The sequence below is a fragment of the Trichosurus vulpecula genome, chromosome 1 (assembly GCF_011100635.1).
Source record: "Trichosurus vulpecula isolate mTriVul1 chromosome 1, mTriVul1.pri, whole genome shotgun sequence".
NCBI classification, from domain to species: domain Eukaryota; kingdom Metazoa; phylum Chordata; class Mammalia; order Diprotodontia; family Phalangeridae; genus Trichosurus; species Trichosurus vulpecula.
The window spans coordinates 195,011,803-195,032,308 of NC_050573.1; the positions used below are offsets into that span (position 1 = coordinate 195,011,803).

Here is a 20,506-nt window from a genome sequence, read left to right on the forward strand (position 1 = left end):
AAAAAGCACAGTCACACAGTGTTTATGTTTCTGGACCTTAATTCCCTTATATGAAAAATGAGAGCGATGGATTAAAACTCTGATGTCTCTTCTGTTTCTAACATTATAGAGGTATGTGATACCACCAAAATTGTATTATGGTCATTAGGTTTGGCAAGGCACATGCAGTGCCCTAAGAAGGCAGCGCACTTCCTGTTCAAACAAGGTAGATATTTGGTCACCTACACACGTTCTCAGCAGGGAAGCATTGACTATCATATCCTATCTCTTTTTTACTAGCGCCAGTAACATATGTTTTATCATCATGGTTATTTTATAATTGTTCCATGTAGTATGAGAAGTTGCAGCATCCTCAGGAAGTCCAAATTCCTCCTGTGATAGAACAGCCACATACCACTTACATATCTGTATTGATTTGAAGCCTTTTTTCTTTTGTTTGTTTCACACTTTTCCATCCTCGAACCTCTTAACTCTGGTGTCTCTGAATGCTTATTTTCTTTACTTTTTGAGTATTTATTTTACCATTTCTCAGCGGACTATTTATGTGGTTTGATTTCACCAGAAATGATATTCTTTTGAATCCCATTTGTGTCTAGACAAAATAAATGGATTATCTTTAGATCTTCAGTCTTAGATTATTCCATTCTTGACTTCCTTGGAGATTGTAAATTTTGTATATTTTTCTACTCTTTCTTTTCTGATCTTATTGTAAATGACCTTTCGGAGACTTTGGGTAAGGCTTTGCTTACCCATCACTACGCTAAGTAAAATATTTTCTTAGAAGCTTATATTTCTTTAAAAAAAATTTCACCTGAAGAATTCTAGAATTTCTCTCTAAAATTTTTCATTATGAATTCCTCTTTAAAAAAATAAACACCTTAGTTTTATAAAAAGGAAAGATAAATGGATTTTGGAATGGAAAAAATAATAGAGAACAAAAGATATTGTTGGACAATAGAAAGGCAAATTTCCCTTTCTCCCCTTACCCCTACAAAAAAAGAAAGTAATGGAGAGAGTGGAATCTAATGAATGAAGTTGATTTCAATTCTAGCAGCACATACAACATATTAAAAGGATGGTTAATGAACATCTAGAAAAGGAAGTGGTGATAACAAAGAACTAGCCTGGTTTCAACAAGAATAGGTCACACCTTACTAGCTTCATTTCCTTTTTTGACAAGATTATGAGACTGATTAGTTACATTGTCTTCTTTCTCTTTGCATTTTATAAACTGTCTCCCATGTTTTATATGAGGCCTTTTCTGATCCCTCAGATACCTACCCTTTGAGACTGTATTTACTCTGTATATATTTAATGTTTAAATTTATAGATAGCTGGTTAGTAAAACTGGGTTAGTTCTCTCTCTCTCTCTCTCTCTCTCTCTCTCCCCCTCCCTCTCTCCTCCTTTCTTTCTCTCTCCCCCCTCATCCTCTCTTTCTCATTCCCTTCCTTCCTCTCTCCCTCGCTCTTTCCCTCTCCCTCTATCCATCTCCCTATCTCCCTTCCCTCTCTTCCTCCTTTCCCCTTTCCCTCTCTCTCTTTCTGTTTGTACGTGTATGTAATTTTTATAGGAATGGATAGAAATAACGTATTTTTTGAACAAAATTTTAGATTATTACTTTTGTTTCATAATACCAGTGAAATTATCAGATATTATTATAAGAAGAAAAATAAGCATTGGCATATATAGATAATTAGACAAAATACCATGCTTTTCTTCAGATTTTTGGCTTACAACATATTTAGTGTAGTAAGCTGTGTATAATGGTTGTGATAATCAAAGACAGAACAGTGTCTCAAAGGAATATTGCTTAATTTTGTAATTTAAGGAATGTGTGCACCAGCAATGTTAGCTACATTATGCCCTATTATACCTAATTTATTATACCTAATTTATGTACATCCAAATGCAGACTTTTTCCCCGAAATGAAAATGCTTCTGTTCATTTCACTTAATAACAACAAAAAATGTTGCCGTGAATATAGTAATTTAGTAATGGCGTGTTAATGTGAGTTGGTAGACATCCGAGCTGAATCTTTACAAAATCATTGTATTGAACTAAAAAACTGAAAATCACAGAAATTGTATTTAAATCTATACAGTTTCTCAAAATTAGGGGAAAAAATTTTCCTTTCCATCTTACAATTATGCTTTTTCTTATTAAAATTTGGCAGTATTTTGCTGATAAAGTGCACATTTTTCTCTATCACTTATAAGGACTTATGTTATTTCTTCTTTGCTGATTATTAAGGAACAAAAGTATCAAAATACCTCTTTAGATGCAGAAATTGTAAATGACACTACCATAGGTATTTCAAGTACTAAAGTAGTTTATGGGTTAATTCTCAAATGTCAAATTTAATTTCCTCCTAAATGTGAGTTAATAGAATCAGATGGCACATTGCAATGCTAAACATTTTTTACATTCGTTCCTCTGCTGGGTAAAATTATTTAGAAGCAGAACAAGATGCATATGAGTCTTTCCCCTCTCCTCTCCCTTTTTTTTTCCTGCCTATACCATAAAAGCCACCATAATTCCATTACATGATTTGTAATCAACCTAGTTAAGCCTCCAGGTTTTTTTTTTTAAATTCTAAAAATTTAATCATTTTAACAAAGACTGTATAAAATTGTAATCTCATTCTTATTTTTAAAACAACATTGAATTTTACCAGTAAATGGAGTAAGACCCCCGTGCATCTTCTGACATAAGTTTGGAGTTTTCTTTGTGAAATCCTTTTCATTTTTTTAAGCTTCTCATGCAGCTTCCATAATACTCATAGCAATAATGATAATACCAATAATACCTGGAATTTTTATAACACTGTGAAGTTTCCATTTATTGATCCATGCATTTAGTAGAATTTAGAGAGAGACCCAGATTAAAAAAAAAACACCAACTGTTTTCAGAAAGTGTTGCCACCATCAACTTCTAATTGTTTGTGCTAATGGACTAGCTTGTTAAAATTTACCTCCTGTTCTGACCATAGTTGAAAGGTTACCTTTCTTTGTGTAGTATGCCTCTACATTTATAGTGTTTATATCTTCTCCTACAACTGGCGCCTTTTTTTCAAAATAAGTAATCTAGTTTCCTTTTCTCCTTATAGAATCCATTTTAAAATTATGTTTACTGCCTCCTGTGGTATCTTTATTGTGACCTCTACAACTTTTTTCTCTGTGCTTTGCTCATCTTTCTTTTATTGATAAGTAAATAAACCCCAGGAAAGCAAAATATGTGAGGTACTTATAGAAGGAGCTTCAAGGAACCTTAGAAATAATGTAGTCCAACCCCTTCTTTCTGTAGCATTTGCTACATATTTGGGGAAGTTAAGTGGCACAGTGAATAGAGCACCAAGCCTGGAGTCAAGAAGACTCCTCTCTCTGAGTCCAAATCTGGTCTCAGACACTTACTAGCTTTGTGACCCTGGGCAGGTTTGCCTCAGTTTCTTCATCTGTAAAATGAGCTGGAGAAGGAAATGGCAAACGACTCCATTATCTCTTCCAAGAAAACCCCAAATGAGATCATGAAGAGTCATACAGGACTGAAAAGACTGAACAACAAAATCCCTTGCTTTTATAGCATCTGCAAAATTTGAAGGTTTTGCATATGCTAGTCTAACTGGCTGTGCCTCCTGATTAATGGACATATCATGTGTGATTTAGACATTCTGAGACATCATTTGTAGGGGCAATTAATGTATAAGACTAAGAAAAATTGTAGTTTGGAACTATTGACGGAAGGGAACAGGTTTTATCCCATTGTCATATTAATCATTAAAATTAAAAAAAATCAGTTTAATACACAATTAAATAAACATACACATCAGAATACTAGGCACTGAGGATGCGAATATGACAAAAAAAAGATAGTCCCTGACCTGAAAAAAGTATACATGGTCTAAGAAGGGATAGAATATATATCCAGTTCTCTGTAATTCAAGTTGGAGTAGGAAGGGACTATTTAAAGAGAGATGCTGATCAAGAGACAAGCATTTATTAAGTGTTTACCATGTTAAGGCTCTGTGTTAAGCACTGGAAAAAAAAATACCAGAAAAAAAATGCAAAAGATGCACACATATGGATAAAATACAAAAGAAGCAAGAACAGCATCATGTAAGTTTGAGGGAGCTTCCATTGTAGTTGGGGAGATGCTATGTCGAATGTGAGTGAAAAGTAATTTCATAGGGAAGATGGGAGGAGAGGGCACAATGAAGGCCTCCTGCAGAAGGTGGGATTTGAAACCAGGAAAGCCAGAGGAGGCAAGGTGAGGAAGAAGAACATTCCAGAAAGGGTAAACAGCCACTGAAAAGATCTGGAGTTAGGAAATTTGTGACGAACGGCAAGCAGCGTGGTCAGTGTGGCTGTATTGTAGAGCATTTGGAGAAGAGTAACAGAGAAAAGAGGGCCCAAGAAAGAATGCTTGAGATGAGGAGCAATCAATTCTAACTGTGGGAAGCAGGGAAGCCTTAATGGAAGAGATTACACATGAGTTTAAACAAAAAAATCATATGAATTACAAAAAGAATTTTTGGATTCATGAAGAAATTCTGAATTTTGATAAAATGACTGATTTGGGGGGGGGATTTTTTTGGCAAAGATACTGGAGTGGTTTGCCATTTCCTTCTCCAGCTCATTTTACAGATGAGGAAACCGAGGCAAACAGGGCAAAGTGACTTGCTCAGGGTCATGCAAGTAGTAACTGTCTGAGGCCAGCTTTGAACTCAAAGAGATGAGTCTTCCTGACTCCAGGCCCAGCACTCTATACACTGTGCCACCTAGCTGCCTGTTTGATAATGTTATTTCCATACAATTGGTTTCCTTTGTTGCTGTTCATATTTTATTTTATGCTTTCAAAACATCATCCTGAGAAAGAGTCTACGGACTCCTGTGGACTGAGAAGGAGTCAACAGACTGCCAAAGAAGTCCATGACACAAAAAGATCCTTGTTTTAAACCAATTCAATATTCTGAAGTTTAAAGATGTTAGCTGGTACCAGTTCTTCTGCTGTGTTAGTTAACACCATTGCTTGAGAATTTTATCTGTTACATTGTTTAAACCTATATCATGATTAATAACCTGCAAATCTTCTTTTAGGGCACAAGATTCATAATTAGAGTTGCATATGATGCAAAAAAGTCTTCCTTACCTTAATTTCCCCATGTGTAGAAGGCATGAGTAGATCTTGGTGCCTGCTGCATCCTCTTCTAGCCCTAGGAATTTGGGTGTTTGTAGTTCTAGGATCTGGAATTTGACAAAAGTAACTTGCCACAATATATTTATGCCTATACCTTTTATCCTTGACTTTGATCCCAACTAGGGTAGTTTCACACTGTTTTAGCAACTTTGTCGTGTATCCCCAAAGACTTATTTCTTGTCCTTTTGATATGTCATTTAGATCCTCAGCTTATCTAATCACTTTATTTTTAATTCTCCCCTTTCTTCTCACATTGTAAAATGTGGTCTTGTGGGTGATTTTAATCTGTATTTTGAATTTTTTTTTTATTGTGGTCTGAAGATGTGAAGTATACGATTGATGCTTGTGAGAGTCCGGTTAAAGTTTGTCATCTTCCCTGAGGACTAAGGAACATACTTAGAGTTATCATGTATCACAGTGCATGTAAAAATTGATAGTGGTTATTAGCAATTAAACTTGTGTGTAAATAAGTGAATTTGTTGCTCAGTTTGAAGAAAATAAAGAAAAATTTTTACTTTAGGACATTTGCATATATTTTTATCTTGCTTAGAAGGAATTTTGGCTATAAAAGAATAGATAGACAAAGCTGTACCCAGGCAGAGTCGGTCTCCCCAATCCACCTTATCCATTTTTCCCTCCATTTTCCAGGGGCCCAACAAGCATTTATTAGCACTTATGTGTCAATCACTGTGCTTCAGTATCCTCGGGGATACAAAGAAAAACAAAAACAGCCCCTGTCCTCAAGAAGCTCATTTTCTAATGGAGGAGGCAAGGATGAAAATAATATGGCATATACAAGATATATACAGAGTAGAAGAAAGGTAATCTCAAAAGGGAAGATGCCAGCAATTGGGGGGGACCAGGAGTGGCCTCCTGCATAAAATCAGATTGAGCATTTTCTTTTCAGAAAAAAGCACTCTTATCAAGCTTATTCATACTAAAGTGTTTATGGTTTAATTCCCCCTTAAAGAATATTTGCATCCTCCACAAGGGCAGCACGAATCAGTTGTTTATGCTGGGCTTTCAGACCCTGAATCTCCTGAGTGAGGGAGGTACTTTGTCCTAGGAAGCCTTTCTTCTACCCCTCACATTCTTCCCTAATGGTGATTCCTTGATTTGACTACATGAAAGGTTATCTGCGAGAGCGGGCCTGAAGAAAAGGCAAGACCGATGGCCAAAGCATATGTGAAAAAAGAGCTATATAATTTTACTTGAAAATAAGAATGATAAATAGGAATGAAAGCCATAATCACGTGAATGGGGGAGGAAATTAAGTTCATTTTACTAATTACCTGGACAACAGCTACAGTTCTGGGAACTGTAAAACTTAAACCTGTTTCTTTTTCTTCCCTAGGTGTGTCCTCTCTAAGTATTCAGTTTGCCAAACTCCCAAAGGGACTCAAACACTTAAATTTATCTAAAACCTCATTATCACCAAAAGGTACAGTATACCAAAGTCTGTTTTGTATTGTTGAATATGTCCATTACTTTAAAAAAAAAACAATGATAGAATGGGGATGGCTAGGTGGCACAGTGGATAGAGCAATGGCCCTGGAGTCAGGAGGACCTGCGTTCAATTCTAGTCTCAGACATTTAACATTTAATAGCTGTGTGACCTTGGGCAAGTCACTTAACCCTGATTTCCTCATAAAAAACAAACAAATGGACAAAAACAATGATAGAATGTAGGACCTGGAAAGAAACTTAATAACTATGTATAGTTCAGCCTTCAAATTTTAGAGATGAGGAAATGAAGGCCTGGAGACATTGTATGGGTCATAAAGCTAATAGTGTTGTTTTGACATTTAATAAGAAATCAGAATAATAGCCATAATAATAATAGCTAGCATTTATATAAGCATTTCAAGATTTTCAAAGCATGTTACAAATAATATCTCCTTTGATTCTCACTACGAACCTGGGAGGTAAATGCTTTTGTTATCCTCATTTTACAGATGAAGAAACGTTAAATGACTTGTCCAGAGTCTCACAGCTAAGTAAATGTCTGAGGCTGGATTTGAATTCAGGTCTCCCGTACTCCAGGTCTAGCACTCTATTTACCTTACCATCTACCTGCCATGTTCTAGTCCAGTTAGACTAAATGCAGCCTCAATATATTTTGAGCTCTTAGAAAATTATTCTGTGTTTAAAAATAATATGTGGATTATAAGCATATTTTTAAGCTATCTATCAAAACAGATTATTTTCACCTAAAACTAGTTAACAAATGTTTTTGAAACTGAGGAACATTCGGAAATGTTTGTCATCTTCAATTTTCTTCATGAATTGGTTATAAAAGTAGATTACAAAGTCTTTGCACAGTGGTTTACGAAAATACATAAATGGCTTCCCCCCCAAAAAAAATCTGAATGAGGCCACCTTTCAAATAGTTTTCAGAATCCGTTAGACTGATTCTTTTTGTGTCATAAATTTTATACTGTTCCATCCACATTGGCCATTTCAAGTCCTTGCTTCTCTACACCATTTAGTCATTATCTCTTTCTATTAAATGCAATATCTCTGATTCTGTCAGCATTTACCTGTAGCTCATTGATGAAAACCAGTTCTTCAGACAGATTCCCATTTTTTAGAAAGAGTAAGGAATTCAAAAAAAGAAAAAGGCAGCCTGAAATAAATTTATTTTATGCCTGAACTCTGATTTTGTAGCTCACTTCTTTTATTTTAAAATAGTTGAACTCATCTAAAACATCAGTAAGTCAACAAACATATAAGTACCTACTTTTTTTTCTTGGCCAGGCACTGTGCTAAATGCTAAATATAGAGGGAAAAGATAAAATAGTCCCAGCTCTTAAGGAGCTTATATTCTATTATAAATGTATAAACTATGCTGTTGAAACCATATCACACCCAGAAACTTCTTATTTCTGTTTTTAGAATAATTGCTTATTATTCAGAGATGGAATCAAGCTATTCATATGGTAGGAGTTAGGGAAAGAGAGAATAGTAAGGAGAGCATCTGTTTGTCTAGAAAGATCCATGTGACCTTAGACCTGGAAGTTACAAACCATGTTTTATTTTTTTCTGTATTTAATAAAAACAAGTATGCCACATAATAATCATGTAAACTTGTACTATAGCATAATTGCATCTTACCTTCTTAACATATGAGTCCAACATTGCCAAATACTAAAGGTCATATTATTATTCTCCACAATATAAAGATAATATCTTAATTGTTGTATATTGTAAGAATAGAAAAATTACAATTACAGGTTACTGAGTCTGAGTCTGAAAGGAGTTAAGTGGCTTGCTCAGGGTCACACGGATAAGTTTCTGAGTCAGGTTTTTAAATCAAGTCTAACCTATGCCAAGGCCAGAACTCTGAGGACTAGGAAGGTTAAGTGCTTTGTTCAAGGTCTCACAAGAAGTGTCCAGGGAAACATTTGGACTTGGGCCCTTTGATTACAAACCATGTTGCTTCTTAGACTGTCTTTCAAATAGGTTAAATAGTAGATTATACTACAAAGTATAATTTAAAAAAAATGGGCAGCTATTGGGCACAGTGGATAGAGAGCACTGGGTTTGGAATCGGGAAGACTCATCTTCCTGAATTAAATCTGACCCCAGACACTTCCTAGCTGCATGACCCTGAGCAAATCACTTTACCCTGTTTGCCTGAGTTTCCCCATCTGTAAAATGAGCTGGAGAAGGAAATGACAAACCACTCCAGTATCTTTGCCTAGAAAACCCCAATGGGTTCATGAAGAGTAGGACGTGACTGAAAAAGACTGAACTACAAAAACTACAAAGTCTTTTGAGATCCTTAGGGAAAGGATTTGTATACGTAATTCGGACAGCTTAGGAAAGGCATTCAGTTATGCCGCCATATCATCTACCTTCTTTCCAGTTTTCTTAAAATTATGTTTTCGTAGAGTCATAAAGAGCTGGAAGGGATATAGTCCAGTCCAACTGCCTTACGCATAAGGAAAATAAAGCCCAGAGGGTTTAAGTGACTTGTCCAATGTCACACAAATATGTCTATAAAAGATCTGGGATTTAAATTAAATTTGTCTTCAAAGCTATCCATCTTGATTAATAGGAATATTCTTTTGACTACACCATTCCTGATCTATCCTTAAAAAATGTCTTTTGTTACGGCACAGCCACTTTGTTTGCAGCATAGTCATTCATTTCTAGAAGCACTTTTTCTGTCACTTCCCCCTTTCCACTTCAAATTGATCCTTAGCATATAATGATGGTCAATGTGAATATAAACAAATTTATGGAATATTTCAATAAATTGCTTATTTTTTCATGTCTATGTTACTTTTAGAATAGCAATCTGTGGTAGAAAGATGACTAGACAAAGAGTCAGAATGGATAGGTAAGGCAAATGGCTATCATGGGCCATTCGAGAAATTGGCTTTCTTTTAAAAATTGCAAGAATTACAGAATGATGGATAGAGTTAGAAAGAATATCACAGGAGAGAGCTATCTACATCCAAAGAAAGAACTATGGAGTCTGAATGCAGATTGAGGCACACTGTATACTCTCCATATTTTTTCCCTTGGCTTTTCTTTTTCTTTTTTTTCCTCTCGCTCTCTCTCTTTTTTTTTTTTTTGGTTCTGTTTCTTCTTTCTCATGATTCATTCCATTGGTCATAATTCTTCTTTACAACTTGACTATTGTGTAAATAAGTTCAATACGAAGTTATATGTAGAAGATATATCAGATTCCATGCCATCTTGGGGAGGGAGGGAGGAAGAGGGGGAAGAAAAATTGGCACTCAAAATTATGTGGAACTGAGTGTTGTAAACTAAAAGTAAAAAATCTTAATTATAAAAAAAAAAGAATATCACAGATCATGGATTCCAGCCTTTACCTGAATAAAAATCTCCTTCCATGTCTCACAGTGATTATTCTTCTTTTCAATGAAAATTTTAAGTGGCAAATAGATTTTCCCTCCCCCCTGCCACTTGTCTCATTGGTTATTAAAAGAGGTGTTACAACGACTACTAAAGTTTCTTAAGGCCATTGTAACTGGCCTGTTTTGCCCTTCTCTTCACACAATCTAGGAACTGATCATGAAGTCCATATACTTGAAAATACTCCTATTAGTCTGAATTATTTTCCTTATGTTATTATTCATTGGGGTCTCTATGATAATTGCGATTATAATCCTCAGACTTGAGACCTATTCTAGATCTCACTAAGATCCTTCCAATATTTCCCTAAAACCGAGCAATTCATTGCAAATTATGTCAGACAGTCAGTATCCCCAGAAGGCATTAATAATCAACTCTCACTGATTATGGGCTATACATATGGAGTTTAGATTAAAATGATGGAAAATGGAGCTTTCTAAAGAGGAACACTAAGGTGAGAGAGAATCAGGTCCCTGTTGCTATTTTTTTTTTCAGTTTTATTCTTCTCCCATTTTCTTTTCGCCTCTTGACTTTCGCTTTTTCTTTAAGTCCATTTGTAGACTAAGATGTGGCTTTTATTTGCTACAACTGAAATCTTCACTTTTCTTCCTTCAGCAGTTTTAGTGGGGCCAAGATTATTTTGATGTTAAGATAGGAGGGTTTATATACTCTCTTTTCCTTCTTAATATCCATTTTGGAAGCTTAAGTTATATATTAAAATATTTATTTGAAAAACAAGTGAGATGTTATATAGTGACTTTCTAGGTAGTATGTCTTGAAATGTGCCTTTTCATAGGCTATGGAATACCTAAAAAAATTATTATACCAGAAATCGGGAGATCCGGGTTTGGAACCTGTCTCCTTACAAGTAATAGCTCTAGGACCAGAGTCATAATAATGGTTGCTTTAACTAGCACATAGAGTTCTAGGGAAAAGCACTTTGCTAAATCTTAAAATACTTTATAAACATGAGTAGTTATTCTGATTAAAAGGTCTCATTCTCTCTCATCTTTGAGTTGAGCTTCAAGTAGTTTTAGGATCGAAAAGGAAATTAGTCTTGAGCAGTTAGCCTCACTTAAGTAGTAGTTATAAGCATTGACTATTGGACAGACATTTCTGTCTCCTTGTTTCAGTATATTTTTTTCAGTATATTTTTCAGTTTTATTTCCTTATTTCAGTATAATGTCTTCATTCCCTCATGTCAATACCTTACCTCTTCCACAGATATGCCATAAGATATTTCTAGTTCTGCTTCTTTTCATTCTCATTAGGTCAAGCCATATCTAACTGGTGCCACCTTCTTCCAGTTGTGGAAACTCTCCTCTGTCAAAATAATGAGCATGGTTAAAATAACCTGAAAGCTCAAATCTAGGGTGTAAATTTGTATTTAGAATAGATATGAATTTCTACTTCTTTCATTTTTGTAATTTCCTGCCATTGGTGTGCTTATTAACATAGGGAGAAGACAGAAAGGAATCATTCATTTTACTACACTAGCATTAAGCTTACCAGATAACATTATCCAGTACTGATTATTTTTAGACCGTGGCTTACTGCCAAGCGCCCATACTTGTCAAGAAGCATTTTGCTGTCAGGAGTGATTTGGCCATCTAATTCAGCTCTGCATTTATTGAATTTTGTCACACTCCAGAGCAGAATGAATTAGAGAAAAATGATTTCTCTGATATTTTTTAAAGCATTTGGTATAGCATTTATTATATGGTAGTGGAATAACAGGTAATTGTATATTTGAATATGAGACTTGGGCATTCCATATGTTTTTGTCATAGCAGGTACAAATTTATCAGTAACAGGACAAGAAAAGCTGGAGCAAGGTGGCAGTTTTTCATAAACTCTTTTTTTATCTTAGACTTCTAGAAAAACTATGTTTATGAGGCTTTAAGGTTTGAAAAACATTCTACATAAATTCACATTTGATTCTCATAATAACTCTGAAGTAGTTGCTGGAGCTATTCAGTTATTATTCATACCAGTACACATTGGAAATGTGTTCTCACTTGATAAAGGTATTAGGACTGATATCCACACCCTTACACTATGATCCTAAATTGTACTTTTAACAACACTGAGTAAATTTTGGTTTAATGTTGTTGTTGGATAAATATGTGAATACGAGTAACATTTTATTAATATTTTGTAAAATGTAGCAATTACTTTATTAACAAATTGATAACACATTAACACAATTGATATTGTGAACATATAATTTTGTATTTGTATTTATCTGACTTTTTTTCTTAATAGTTGTGTTTATAATCGAAATACTACATTTGGATTGTAAAAGTACTTGCCAGGTTTTTTAGAATAGAACTGCTTGGTGTTGTGGAAGGAGAACTAGATTGGACCTTGGAAGACTTGCATTTGAATCCTAGATCTGTTACTTCCTACACATTTGCTTTTGGGCAGGTCACTTAATTTTTCTGAACCTCAGTTTTCTCATTTGCATAATATAAGATTTGGGCTAGATGGTCTCTAAGGGTCCATTCTTTTCTTTTTCTTTTGCCAACAAAACAATATTTGAGAACAAAGCTTAGGGGAGAGTCAGGTAGATAACACATGGTCATCTATACTCTTATTGTAACCAAGCCACACTTACATATATTTAAAAAATCCAACACTTTATTTCCACGATACTTTTTCTTAAAAGAAAACACAAGTTTGGAGAACTGAATCACTCTCTCCTTTATATCCTTTACATTCTGTCTGAGTTGCTGTTGCTAGCCTATTACAAAAAAATTCTAATAAGCCCGATCTTGTTCCCTTTAAAGATGAATTGAACTTGATTTTTCTTGATATTGTAGGGGTGAATAGCCTTTCTCAATCACTCAGTGCCAACCAGCTAATCGCTACCACCCTCACCCACTTAGACCTCTCAGGGAACGTTCTTCGGGGAGATGACCTCTCGGTAAGACTTGCTTGTTATATCATTTGGCTTCTTGGACAAAGTTATATAACATAGTATCATTTCTTTTAAAAAAGATGATTGTGCATGGAACTACAAATCTATTATGTACAACTTGCTATTCCTTTTAAGTATATAATAAAATTATCATGTAAATCCCCCTATGGCTACCATTAGAAACAAATATGTGTGTATGTGGATATATATATATATATATATATATATATATATATATATATATATGTATACACACACACATATACATGTATATATGCATACATACATATATATATATAGAGAGAGAGAGAGATAAATATATGGAAAATTATTTCATGCACACTTCTATTTATCAGCTCTTTATCTGGATGCAGATAGCCTCTTCTTTCATATGTCCTTCATAGTTAATTGAAGTATTTATAATAGTTTTTATTTATAAAAGTTTTTCTTTTTTAAACCTGTGATATGGTGGCAACTAGGTAGCACAGTGGATAGAGTACTAGCCCTGGAGTCAGAAGGACCCGAGTTCAAATCGAGCCTCAGACCCTTGACACTTACTAGCTTTATGACTCTGGGCAAGTCACTTAACCCTGGTTGCCTCACAAAAAATAAAAATAAATCATATCATGTGCTGAACATTGGTCAAACAACCCATATGGTTCAGAATTCTATACCTTCTGCTATTCCATAGCAAGTGGAGACCTTGTTTGTACTGTATCATTTAAGGGTGTGATAATAGAATAATCATAATTGAATAATCCTAGAATATTCAGGTATTTCAGAAACAGCCATCTTTAAGAATATGTAGCTCTAGGAGCTTCATACGTGGTCCTTGAAACAAGTGTGAAAGAAAAATATTCTGAAATACTTAAAACAATAGGTTTCTCCAGCTTATTAACAAATGGATAAATATTTGTATAAAATATATAATATAAATATTTAGCAGCTCTCTTCAGTATGATAAATGATTAATTTATCTTAAAATTGTCTTAAAGTCTTAAAATTGATGATCATGATGAATCCTGACTCTTACCTTTGGTCAAGATTCATTGCAATTCAATTAGTATTAGGCAGCTACTGACTTCAGGGCCCTGTTCTCAAATAGCCTTTGCTCCCACGGGGGCTGCGATCCTACTAGAATGGCCATCGCTGGCTAAGCTGATCGTATTATAATCAGTCAAGCCTTATGGAGAGGTTATATCGATGAGATTCTTAGGAGGAACTTAATTGTCATTCTAAGAGTTTTGATGGCACCAAGCACATTTTTCTCCTGTTTTGTTCCCCTCCGTTCTTCCTGTTATTCTTCTTCCTGACCTTCTGCATAATCTGCTGAAAAGATATTTTGTGCTTTTTACCTATGGTGGATTATGACTGTTGTGTACGGTCTTAGTTATCACCTTAACTGATGATCCATCCTTGCTGTTATCCCTCTAAAAAGATGGATGTAAAGGCCTAATTTAGACAGTTAATAAGATGCCAAACACGTATAGGAAATACTGGGGTGGGATAAATTGTAGAGATTTAAAATTAAATGAGAACTAATTAGAACACTGTAAGTGTTATATGACCAAACTACAACTAAATGGGAACAGTATCAGTCATCTAAGATTGTGTTTTTTGGGAAGGACGAGAAAGTTCTGGTGGACACTGTAGTGTCTTAGGGACCTTTAGCAGTCCATAGAAACAGTACCTGTGATTTCACTGGTATAGGAAACTCCTTCTACCAGCTCTGTTCTGTACCTTTTGTATAATTTCTAGTCAAAGAGAGATGCCTGAAGCACCGAGAGGTTAAATAACTTGTCCCGGGTCAAACAGTCAGTATGTGTAAGAGAGAGCACTTGGATCCAATGTCTTCCTCTGAGGCCAGTTTGATTCACTGTCTACTCTATCATGCTACCTTTGATCTAGTTGATTCACCTAGCCTTTAAGTATCTGCTAGGTGCAAGGCGCTGTTCTAGCCATGGATCTTAAATCAGAAATATTCATAGCTTAGTTCTGAATGTACTTGTAAGTCTGTTTATTTCAGGCTGACCTTCTTTTGGCCAAGTAATTTTTTCATTGGAAGAGTAACATTCCACCATATCTACCCTACAATTGAAGTTTTTAAAATTAGTGAAAGTTAGTCAATGGCGACAAGACTGTCAACTAAGTAAAGGAAAGAGCTTGTACTTCTTTTTTCACAGTACCTCTTGGCACAGATACACCTTTTACATTTTTTTTTCATTTTATTTTATTTCATTATGGAGAAAGAATATTCCTCTTGGAACACTCTAGATCTTGCTGTGGCTTCTCATAATGCTGATTAAAGTTCTATGAGAAGCTTTTGATTTTTAATTTTTCATACACACATGGAATAATAATATACTTTCAGCCTTTGTGTGAAGGGAAGGCTATATGTAACCCATGAAAATGGAGTTTGCCTAGCTGTGGGTGAGAATTTTTTATTAATTCCCTAATAGTTCTGTCAGATCTGTCTTATTAGATTTCTAAAGCACTTCGGGACAGGAAGACCATGTGTGTCAAAGCAGAGGCCAGCTAGAGAGCATCATATGGTTCAGATTCAAATTAGTGGTGATCCTAACAGAGTACAAGCCTTCATTTGAACTTTCAAAATTCGTTAGCGTTTTGAAATAATGCCTATAATTCAGATGGCATTTCAATCTCAGGAGTTAAAATTAATTAGCACTTTTCAAAATGGTGTAGCATAAGCTGAGCTAATCAAACAAATCTAGCGATGCATAACAGACAAGGGCTTGGGGAATCCAGATTTCATTTGGTGGTTTCTCATATTTTATCTCATGCTTAGTTTTATATTAAATATTTTCTGGAGTTTTGTTTTTAAAATTATGGAATTGTAATAAAAATTGTGATTATGTTGTTGGAGGTAGAAAAGATATAGAAAAAAATGTGAGCAGATTTTCTTGTTTTTCTAGATTTTCTAATTTTTTAATGCTGGAAATATTTGATGTTATTTTTAGTGTTTTTAGTGGTTGACTTATTGTTGTTCCTTTTTTTTTTCCAAGTACCTGTACAACTTTTTGGCTCAGCCAAATGCCATTGCTCACCTGGATTTATCCAATACAGAGTGTGCCCTGGACATGGTAATGTTTCTTTATCTTTCCTTGGAGTCTCCTCATCCATTAAGTTGTGATACAGTGGAATTTCTTTTGAGTAAAATAGACTTCTGTAACCAGCAATTTTCGATAATCAAGCTGAGGTTTTTATTTTCCAGGTCTGTGCAGCACTTCTTCGTGGATGCCTTCAGCATTTAGCTGTCCTCAGCCTCTCCAGGACTGTCTTTTCTCACCGGTATGGCATTCCTTCCGAGCACCATTAATTTCAACTATGTGTTAAATGGTGAAATCTTTCTCTCTTACAGAGGTTTTGGCTTTCAGACAAATCCTAAAAGGCAGTAATCATGATATAATTATCTAAGGATGTTAAATCTTAAAAGCTTTATATTTTTCTTTTGTTAAGTTCTGTTTTGGTCTTGATCTAGGCATTCATCAATGTAGAAAAGCCCAGATGTGAAACCAAGATCATTTATGATCTTGGAGGGTTGCCTTAAAGAGGACATTTGGTTGCATCTCCACAATCCCTGAGGCCATCACTGTGTTTCACTACATTAAAATAAATACTGCAGCGTTCATATCTACAACCACCCTAATATTATCCAAGAATCATGTTAGGTTCAGTATACTTATTTTAAGAGACCAGAGATGTATATGTAATATTAGATGTCCATCAAAAATAGTTATAAATGAAAAATAAGTTCTGTTGCTTAAAAAAGAGTAAAGTTTCTGATCTGATAAAGCTGATCAAGTAGAAACTTTGTCTCCGAAAATGATATATAAATTAGCATTGCCGTATATACTTTAACCTGTGCATGTATATAATTTGACAGTTTAAATAAATTTGTGATTTAATGTATAATGATAGTATACATGTGTAACATTTTATATAAATATTAATATAGTATATATAATATATGTATGTAAAGATAGTATGTATAATAAAAATTTTACATATGTGTATACTATCTTTATTACACATCAAATTACAAATTCATTTAAATTTGTCAAAATGGTGGCATAAATTCCATTTAATCAGCTCCTCCCTGCAAGTTAGAATAAGAGGTTTACAGAGAGAATAGGTGATAGGGATTGGATTGGAGGTAGAAGTCACTGGCATGCCCAAAGCTCTAGACTAGATGGAGAAGCCATCATGGAGTTAGTAGGGTCATCTCCTGAACAGACTTCCAGAACTTTTTCTTCTTGGCTTGAGTTATAAATGTATGTCATTCAGAAAGCTTGTAAGACCCTAAAACAGACCAGTTTAGATAGGGCTGTGAATGATTGATTATGTGAATGATTGATTATGAGAGTCAATATGTAGAAGGGCACTTGGAAGAAAAAAAGTTGAATGAGTTCACCTGATTTGAGTAAAATAATTAAATACGGAATATCATTACAGTCTCTTAAACAAAAGAACGTTGCCTTCTTGAGAACCATTAAATGCATGGATAAAATAAGCTGATGATAATTTCTTAACTTTGATGAGGATAGAGTTTGTGACTTGACTAAAGATTATTTCTCAGGAAAAGATGCAGAAGGAGAAATTAATTCAAAGAACAATACAAAATCTGTTAGATTACTAAGATAAAGCAGTGGCCAGGAACATGGAGCATTATATGGATATTGCTGTTCTTGGGAGCAGCATTGTTGGAAATTTATAATCCCATTAATAAAAGAATAGCGATGTTCATTTTTCTTTTATTCAAGTAGAACAAAATGGCAAGATTCCCTTTTCCCTTAAATAACCTGAAATTGTGTGTGTTCTCTGGTATTAACTTAACCTTTGTCATATAATGACAAGTATACTAGGGTGTTAGTTTTGATACTACAACAATACCCACTGAACAGAATGGAGAAAATATTCAAATTCAATAGTTCAATGGCCTTACTCTAGCCAATCTGTCTCTCTTAAATCCTGGACTACTTCTTAGCCCTAGTGATATTTTCACTGACTTCCCTCCATTCCCTTCTTTTCTCAATGCCAGAGTGTGTATTTGGAGGTTGTGGTTATTTCTGAAATACCTTGTTTGTCATTTCTATGGGAGCATGGATGTATGTTTAATTAAGTGGGATTGGTGTATCTGTAAAAATAATAGTTGAGCAACAGAAAAGGTGGCCTGATGGTCTCTTGTTATTCCTATTTTCCATGTTGTTTAGTGATTTGTGTCAGAGCAGAATACTTCAAAGGTTGTTTGCACATGAATCTTACAGCTTTTGCCAACACTACAAAGGGAAGGTAGGGATTGTCAACATCACCATATGGTCAGTGAGATCTCCTTTCATTGGTTCTTTTTACCCTTTAGTAAATGCATACTTTTATACTTCAGTATATCTGAGATCTTAATGATTTTCCTCCACTACTGTAGATCACAAGGTAGCTAGGTGGTACAGTGGATAGAGTGCTGGGCCTGAGTAAGACTCATCTTCCTGAGTTCAAGTCTTTTTTTTTAATTAATTTCCATAAGATTTTGTGTTTTAGGTTTTCTCCTCTTCCGTCTCCTCCCCACTTCCCAAGAATGCATGCAATCTGATATAGGCTATACTTATACATTCATATTTAACATATTTTCACATTAGTCATGATGTAAAGAAGAATTAGAACTAATAGGAGGAACCTTGATAAAGAAGAAACAAAACAAAACAACAAAAGAAAAGGAGAGCAAATAGTATGCTTCCATATGCATTCAGACTCCAAAGTTCTTTTCCTGGATGGGAATAGCATTTTCTATCCTGAGTCTTTTGGAGTTGTCTTAGATGCTTACATTGCTGAAAAGAGCTAAGACTATCATAGCTTATCATCACACAGTGTTGCTGTTGCTGTGTACAGTGTTTGCCTGCTTCTGCTCACTTCACTCAGCATCAGTTCATGTAAGTCTTTTCCATGTTTTTCTGAAGTCTACCTGTTCATCATTTCTTATAGCACAATAATATTCCATTACATTCATATACCACAACTTATTTAACCACTCCCCAGATGATGGGCATCACATCAATTTCCAATTCTTTGCCACCACAAAAATTTCTGCCTAAATATTTTTGTACATGTGAGTCCTTTTCCCATATTTATGATCTCTTTGGGATACAGATGTAGAAATGGTATTGCTGGGTCAAAGTGTATGCATGTTTTTATAGCCCTTTGGGCATAGTTTAATATTGCTCTCTAGAATGGTTAGATCAGCTCACAACTCCACCAACAATGCATTAGTGTTCCAATTTTCCCACATCTACTCCAACATTTATCACTTTCCTGTTTTGTCATGTTAGCCAATCTGATAGGTATGATGTGGTACCTCAGAGTTGTTTTGATTTGCATTTCTCTAATCAGTAGTGACTTAGAACATTTTTTTCACATGACTATAGATAGCTTTAATTTCTTCCTCTGAAAATTACCTGTTCCTATCCTTTGACCATTTATCAATTGGGGAATGACTTGTATTATTATAAGTTCGACTCAGTTCCCTATACATTTGAGAAATGAGTCCTTTATCAGAGACACTGGCTGTAAAAATTGTTGCCCAGCTTTCTGTTTCCCTTCTAATCTTGGTTGCATTGGCTTTGTTTGTGCAAAAACTTTTCAATTTAATGTAATCAAAGTCATCCATTTTACATTTCATAATGTTCTCTATCTCTTGTTTGGTCATAAATTCTTCCCTTTTCCATTGATCTGACAGGTAAACTATTCCTTGCTGTCACAGGTTGCTTATAGTATCAGCCTTTATATCTAAATCATGTACGCATTTTGACTTTATCCTGGTACAGGGTGTAAAATGTTGGTCTATGCCTAGTTTCTGCCTCACTATTTTCCAGTTTTCCTAGAAGTTTTTAAACAGTGAGTTCTTATCCCAGAAGCTGGAGTCTTTAGATTTAGCAAATAGTAGATTACTATAGTCATTGACTATTGTGTCTTGTGTACCTAACCTATTTCACTGATCCACCACTCTTATTCTTAGCCAGTACCAAGTAGTTTTGATGATTGTTGTTTTATAATACAATTTAAAATCTGGTACAGCTATGCCACCTTCCTTTGCATTTCTTTTCATTAATTCCCTCTGAGTTCAGATCTTTCCTCAGACTTGGTAACTGGGTGACCCTGGGCAAGTCACTTAACCTTGTTTGCCTCAGATCCCTCATCTGTAAAATGAGCTGGAGAAGGAAATAGCAAACCACTGCAGTATCTTTGCCAAGAAAATCCGACAGGGGTCATGTTGGACACAACTGACAAATTACTGAACAACAACACAATGCAGATCACAGCTCATCCATGCCATCTGTCCTGTGGAGTTCTTATCCACTTCTTTCCATAAATCCTCCATAAAAGGTGTACCCAGAATGCTTGAAGCTTTTCCTTGAGTCCTTTAAAAATTCATGAATGCTCATATACCACTCAGGCTACTTATCTGTTGTTCCATTCCTATATTACACAACTGACT

The 20,506-nt window shown here is 34.9% G+C and overlaps 1 protein-coding gene across 2 annotated transcripts in view; it reads left to right on the forward strand.

Moving 5' to 3' along the window:
• Window positions 1-20,506, forward strand: part of CARMIL1 (capping protein regulator and myosin 1 linker 1) — a 380,656-nt gene that overhangs the window by 227,792 nt on the left and 132,358 nt on the right. For both annotated transcript variants that reach the window (XM_036765787.1, XM_036765794.1), the window contains exons 12-15: window positions 6,550-6,636; window positions 12,905-13,008; window positions 16,026-16,103; window positions 16,235-16,311. In XM_036765787.1, the coding sequence (XP_036621682.1) occupies window positions 6,550-6,636; window positions 12,905-13,008; window positions 16,026-16,103; window positions 16,235-16,311 (346 nt within the window). The remainder of the gene's footprint in view (window positions 1-6,549; window positions 6,637-12,904; window positions 13,009-16,025; window positions 16,104-16,234; window positions 16,312-20,506) is intronic.